The sequence below is a fragment of the Numenius arquata genome, chromosome 1, assembly GCF_964106895.1.
Source record: "Numenius arquata chromosome 1, bNumArq3.hap1.1, whole genome shotgun sequence".
NCBI classification, from domain to species: domain Eukaryota; kingdom Metazoa; phylum Chordata; class Aves; order Charadriiformes; family Scolopacidae; genus Numenius; species Numenius arquata.
In genome coordinates this window covers 108,040,762-108,047,880 of record NC_133576.1, presented here as the reverse complement: position 1 = coordinate 108,047,880, position 7,119 = coordinate 108,040,762, and the positions used below count along the sequence as shown (strand labels likewise).

At 44.0% G+C, this 7,119-nt stretch overlaps 1 protein-coding gene across 1 annotated transcript in view; it reads left to right on the top strand.

The window, feature by feature from the left end:
* Window positions 1–2,209: 2,209 nt before the first annotated feature.
* EPSTI1 (epithelial stromal interaction 1) overlaps window positions 2,210–7,119 on the top strand; it is a 52,332-nt gene continuing 47,422 nt past the window's right edge. Inside the window, exon 1 of the mRNA XM_074156976.1 lies at window positions 2,210–2,461. Coding sequence (XP_074013077.1) covers window positions 2,265–2,461 — 197 coding nt within the window. The 5' untranslated portion in view covers window positions 2,210–2,264. The remainder of the gene's footprint in view (window positions 2,462–7,119) is intronic.

Here is a 7,119-nt window from a genome sequence, read left to right as displayed (position 1 = left end):
AGGGGTGGATTTAACCATGGACGCTCTTGCGCAGGTTATCCACGATTGTGAAACATGTGCCGAAATCAAGCAAGCTAAAAGGTTAAAACCTTTGTGGTATGGGGGACGATGGCTGAAATATAAGTACGGAGAGGCTTGGCAAATAGACTACATCACACTCCCTCAAACACGCCAGGGTAAGCGTTACGTGCTTACAATGGTGGAAGGAAGCACCGGATGGTTGGAAACCTATGCTGTACCCCATGCCACTGCCCGGAATACCATCCTGGGCCTTGAAAAGCAAGTCTTGTGGCGACATGGTACTCCAGAGAGAATTGAGTCAGACAATGGGACTCATTTCAAAAACAATCTTATAAGTACTTGGGCAAAAGAACACAGCATCGAGTGGGTATATCATATCCCCTATCATGCACCAGCTTCTGGCAAAATTGAGAGATACAATGGATTGCTGAAAACCACCCTGAAAGCAATGGGGGGTGGAACCTTTAAAAATTGGGACAAGCATCTAGCACAAGCTACCTGGTTAGTTAACACCAGGGGATCCATCAATCGAGCTGGTCCTGCTCAATCAGACATTTTACATAATGTAGAAGGGGATAGAGTCCCTGTGGTGCATGACAGGAATATGTTGGGAAGAACTGTTTGGGTTTTCCCTCCTTCAGGCAATGGCAAACCCATTCGTGGGACTGTTTTTGCCCAAGGACCTGGATGTACTTGGTGGGTGATGCTGGAGAATGGAGCTACTCAATTCTGAGCTGTATGATATTAACTGTTATATAATATTAACATTATCTAATAAGTGTTTTTCAGGATAGATAGTGGTGGTGAAACCTGAGCTAGCTTCTCCAAGTGATGTCCAGCAAACTCTTCAAGAGGGACATGCTACCTGTGGATATGGACCACAATGAATTTCATATCATCTTTTCTGCCCTGAGAGTCTGCTATGATAAAAACCTGCAATTATGGACTAAAAGAACTCAATGAACTTTTGTGTATAAAGATAAATCATAAATAAGGGACTTCTGTATATATATTTGTATGTATTTGATGGATAAGATGTAATGATAATCAGAGCACAATGCAAATGGTATGGAATAAGGGGTGGAATGTCCTGGTTTGAGGTAAAACAGAACTAATTTTCTGTTCAGTAATTTTTCCTTTTGAGCTGGGCCTCTTCTAACTAACTAAACTCTGAAATTAACGGCATATTGTTCAGAAACTGCTTGCTCTCATAGTGATAAGACCTGATAATACCAAGGAATGGTATGCAGAGAGGCCCTTGCTTATACTTAGTGCTATAACAACCAAGGTCAGGTAAATTTGTTATTTGCCCCGTTGGAGGGTCGGAAGCGGAAAAGCGTAGAGGGGTCACACCTGTAGGGAGGAGCGGACAGGACAGGTGACCCAAACCTGACCAACAGGGTATTCCATCCCATCTGCATCATGCTCAGTATAAAAGCTGAGGGATCAAAGGGTCATCTCTCTTCCTTCAATGGCCGACATCTGAGGAGGACCCTGTCTGTTCGTCTGCCTTTGATCCCGATCCGAGCAATCCTGACTCCAGATCCGGAATCCAGCTCCTGTCCATCACCGAGTCCAGCCTGGGACTTTCCCCTGTGCCTGTTGGTGACGTGATCATCATCCTGGGAGCTTGATATGGTTTTGTATATACTGTATTTTTTTTTATTATTTTTTTTCCTTTTTTTAATTATTTATTATTTCATTATTTATTAATATTTTCATTAAAGTAGTTTAGTTTTTTCTAAACTCATAAATCTCTTTTATCTCTTCCTCTCCTCTCTTTTCCTTGGGGGGGGGAGGGGCCATCTGTCGCTCTGATTGGTTAATCTGGTCAAAACCACGACACCCCCCCTAGAGTTTTTCCCCTATGTCATCAGCAAATTTGAAGTGCTGGGTTAAAAAATTGCCTGAGATATGGCTTTCAGCCAGACCTCACCGTGCTTATGCTGAAGCAGTTTACTCCAAGACTGCATAAAGTCTTGTTGACTGTTTTACTGGTACAGATCCAGTTTGCTGTCACCCCATGGCTCCAGTCTGATGGGGTGCTGGGGTTGAGGTGATTAAAAACTGAGCGTCAGCTGGAGGATGACTCAGAAAGCAGTGTGTGCATTTGCATGTCCTGCAGCTGAGAGTCCAGTCAGGGGGTGGGTCTTACAGGGAATTGAAACGAAATTGAAACCAGGTAAGAACTCTTTCCCTAGCCACAGTACTCCTTTCTGAGCAGGCAAGGTACTTCTGAAGCAATGTCTGGGGTCAGAGGATGGAGGGAAAGCAGCAGATACAGGACAGCTGCTGCCTCCAGTACCCCATTTTCAGCTCAGGGTTACCTCTGTGATGGCAACAATAAAACAGGGGAGGCTGAACACCCTCAGAAGACGACAACATCTGAAGAGGAGCAAAGCAGCCAAGCATCAGTCTACCAACAACAGCAAGAGCAGTAGTAAGTAGCAAGGTGCCTGGCTGAGATGGTGTTGTGTGTATCAGGTGCCTGTTCTCCACCTTATGCAAGGTGTGCACTTTCAAAGGCAGAAATACTTTTATACAGAGCCTGTGAACGGGACTGGGCACACGAGCAGCTTGTTTTTGTCCTCTCAGAGCCACTGGTTGTCAGCCTGAAGCCTACCTGTGAATGACGCTTCTTACATGGGACCCGAGTTGTTCTGGCAGGCTTCCTGATGGCACGGCTTACACCTCGTGCGATAGCAGCAGCCAGTTCTGTGCATTTGATACTGTCATGTGTAGCATCGGTTTCTTGTCTTCTTTATTTCAAACTGTAATTTCAAATCTGGTTCTAGCTCCCAGTTTTCTGTCTCCTAATATTTCACCTTGGAAAGTCTAAAAATTCTTCCTTTGGCTTAAGAGATAGGCACAGGCTGCGTTCCGGCACTGATCTGAATGCAGTCCAGGACCCAGAACTGCTTCCAACAACTTCATGCTGACAAAAGTAAAGCCAAAGATTCAGCCCTCAATTTTATTTTAGGCTTTATTGAGATCTATGCTCAGTCCACCTCTGGTTTTCCAGTGACAATTCTTAGCTTGTATAAACTCTAGCTCGCAGGTATAATACAGAATAGCAGCTGTCAGTGGGGTGTGTGTGTGTTTTATGCACGTGTGCTTAATACATACATGCTTAGCTGACCAAAGCGAATTGTTTACAGTCTTCTTCCACAAATGTGCTTTTTCTGAGCTGTTAGTAACCGTGCATGTAATGCTATTATTATTATTATGTGCTGGGTTTTCTTAGCTTGCCTTTTTTTCCTTTTTTTTTTTTTTATCCCCCCCCCCCCCCCCCGCCTCCCGCCTTTCAAAGTGCAGCTGAGGGAAACTGAAGGCTGTTTCAGTTTCCTTTCCCGTCTTTCTGGATGAAGAAGGTGGAGCCACGCTGTGAAAGCGGTGACAGGCTGCTGATCCGCAAGCAGCAATCAGCAGCTTTCCATTGTAAGCAGTGAACGCTTGCCTGCTAGGTAGTAATGATACGGGCACTATTAAGAACTGGGTAGCTTTGAAATCCGACAGCGCTTTAATGACTGACTTTCAGGAGAGCAAACAACCATTCCTGAGTTACAGTCTGTGTTTATTTTCTGCCACTTCCAGACGTGAAAGACCCTCCGTCTTGCCTGCCCTCACACTGGCGTATATATCCGCAGTACAGTGAGAGCAGCCCTAGTTAGCTTACATATTTTTGCTAAGTGCATTTTTTTGCCTTTTTTTTTTTTTTTTGAGGGGGGAATAGTGGGAGTTTTCCCATTGGTACGGTCGTTGCCCGGATTTAGTCTAGGATACAACCCCCCTGGTACAGGTTAGGTCAATACTTAATCAGTTGGTTGACCTGAGGTCCCTGCAGAATTTAAGGCTGGAGCAAATAAATCCCCACCGATTCTGACCAGATGGTGGGATCCCCTATAAAACTCAGTAAGCTTTTGGGGAAGAATAATTTAAAACCCTGTTCCCTTTTTCATTTTTATTTGCAGTGAGAAAGCTGTTGTGCATCTACTGCAGGAACTATGCGCTTAATATTTTTTTGCTACATGATACGAAAGGTTCTGTGTCTTCATAAAGTTGTAACAAAGAATTCATTCTTAAACCTGGAGTGTACACATGGAAGTCTGCAGTAGTATGCAGTTAATGAGAAGGAGGAATGAGGGAAAGGCAGGTTCAAACAAACAATGCAATATGGGAAACAAATATTCAAAGAAAGAAGTGAACAAGACTGGGGTTTGCTCCCTTCCCTCAAGGAGGGGGATGCCACCCGTCAATTTGAAGGAGATGAAGCCAATTAAAATGCGATTTCCTTACCTTCTACCACTTTAATCAGAGTTAGTTATCTGAAATGCTGAAGCAGACAAGGGAGATTTTTATTCTTAAAGCAAAAATTAGCTGTTACATTCATTGTTATATCTTTGTTCTGTTATTTCAAGTTGCCTTTCAAGGAAGGTCTTGGATTAAGATACATTTCAGCAACGATAAAGCTGACTTGGCCTTTTGCCCATCAGTCCTTTTGAACATGATCCTTAAAACTAAAATGCTAGGACACACTCAGAATAGCGCAGGTTTTCATGCTGTGGAATAACCAAGGGTTGAACAGAGCAGTTTGAGATCTAAAGTTCAGGGAACTACTGGAGAGAGTCCAGTGTAGGGCAACAAAGATGACTGAGGGATTGGAGCATCTCCCTTATGAGGAAAGGCTGAGAGGGCTGGGACTCTTTAGCCTGAAGAAGAGAAGGCTGAGGGGAGACCTTATTAATGCTTATGAGTATCTAAAGGGTGGGTTGAAGGCTGATGGAGCTGGACTCTTTTCAGTGGTTCCCACTGACAGGCGGGCACAAGCTGGAACATAGGAAGTTCCATTCAAATATGAGCAAAAACTTCTTTATGGTGAGGGTGACAGAGCCCTGGAACAGGCTGCCCAGGGAGGTTGTGGAGTCCCCTTCTCTGGAGATCTTCAAGACCCACCTGGATGCAATCCTGAGTAATGTGCTCTAGGCAATCCTGCTTTAGCAGGGGAGTTGGACTAGATGATCTCTAGAGGTCCCTTCCAACTCTGATGATTCCGTGAGTCCGTGATTCCATGGTTCCGTGATTCCATGATTCTAATGGGCTGTCAGTAGAAGAAAAAATGCACAGATTAGCATTATCCTCGAAGGCTTTCTGGAATATACACAGCAGAGGGAACATGAGGGGCCCAAGTAGGATACCTCTGTGCCAAGGAGAGGCTCTATTCCAACTTGTGTGCTGCTTGCTATTTTCTGGAATTAGCCAGGATATGGTTTTGCTGCCAGCAAAGCGGGAGTCAGAATTTCTGTTGGAGCCTCTGAGTATGTGTGAGTTGTTTCCACACCAACTCTGTCTTCGGGCTGTGCTTCAGAGCAACTGGGAGTTGGAAACACCTTAACAGCATCTTAGGGTGGGATCAGGTGACCTTTTGTGTAGACTGGATACCTGAAATGTGTGGGATGTGGCATGTTGTATTCTCATCCACTAGTCGATATTCAAACTTGACTAGTAAAAAGTACAAGATGGGCAACTGGTATTAGAGGATGTTTTTCCTCTTGCTTTGGAAAAGCTCACATATGATATGTCAAGGCTGAGAAGTGATAATAAAATGATCCCAATTAAGTTAAGAAAAATACTTGTTCAAATGCAAAATTGAAGTGAAACTTCGTACAACCCTCTCCAGTTCAATATAGGATATGGTTTCAGGCTGTGGAGAAAAAAAACACCAGGATGACAAGTGCTTGAAACTGCTTATAATAATAAGCTTGCATTAAGTTACTTCACTTTGTCTGCTAAGTGCCATGAAATTAACTTGTAGAAAGTGAATTCCCAAATTGCCCCTGTTCATGTCTATTCAGAAACAAAAGTCTGTACAGAAGAAAAGGTTGAGGGAAGTGGGGAAATTAAAGGCTGAACTATAACTAGTGCCTGAAAAAGAAAATGCTGCCCGCGTTCAGCAGTCTATCCTTGGTGCCTTTAAAGCTGGCAAGAATAATACTGGTTCTGGTAAAGTCCATTAAAAAAAAAATCAAATTCAAAATAATAAGATGTGAAGATATATTGTCGCACAGCTGGTAACAGTCCCTCATAATTTTGTGTAAAAGGAGAGCAGAGTTACTGGAATGCTTGACTCATGAAATTGTATTCTTTGACTGCCATCAGAGCTTTCTTTCCTTCCTTTTCCAATCTTCATTCTGATTTAAAAAAAAAAAATCTATAGTGCTGTAAGACCTCTCAATCTTTTGCTAATAGAGTATACTTAGCAGTTCTTCTGAAAAATTTATTTTCTTTCATGATCTGAAACTTCTTTTTAAAAACACCAAATTGGTCTATGAAACTGGAGGCAGGTGCTTAGCAAAATGGTTCTTTTGCCCACTGCCCTGCCACTGGTGAGAGTGCTAGAAGGGTAATATAAATTGTGGACGATCGGTTTAGAGTTGAGCTCTGCATTCGCTGCACAGGAGAAATCTCCCAGCTCTCTGTCTTTCAGGCTGACGTACTGATCTTTACAGCCCAGTGGGGCGATTCAGAGATGCCCGGCTTTGCTGTGGTCCGTAGCCAGCCTTGCCTCCAGCCAAGTGTTTGGTGGCAGGGTCTATGTAAGAAGACAGCTACGCAGTAAGATTTCTGTTAGTCTGGATGATGGGAGTTGCTGTGTGTCTCATAATGTGTGTGTGTGGAAGGAAGTCCTTCTAACTCCTGTATTAGCAGGCTTTCTCGGAAGAGCTTGATTTGCACAAGCCCCAACATGTTCCCTTGATGCATAGCTTGATGAGGAGCTGTGGTGAGATGAATTAGGAACATATGGGAGGATACTGTGTTTGGGCAGGGGCAATAAAAGGACAACAAAAACCATGGTGCAGAGGAGGAAAGATATTGTTGAAAAGAAAGTGGGGGAGGCAGAGATGAACATGCCACTAGCTTAAGTCTTAATCTTCATGTGATACAGCATCTGACCCGCTCAGCTCTCCGGGCGTGCTGGCAAGCCTGACTCACAACACATGGATGCCTCTGTGGGGGGTAACTCAGCTCAGCCCTGGCATTGCCAAGCCCAGTGCCTGGCCTGCCCACGTATGGATGCTCTGCGCTCCTCACGGCTAGTGA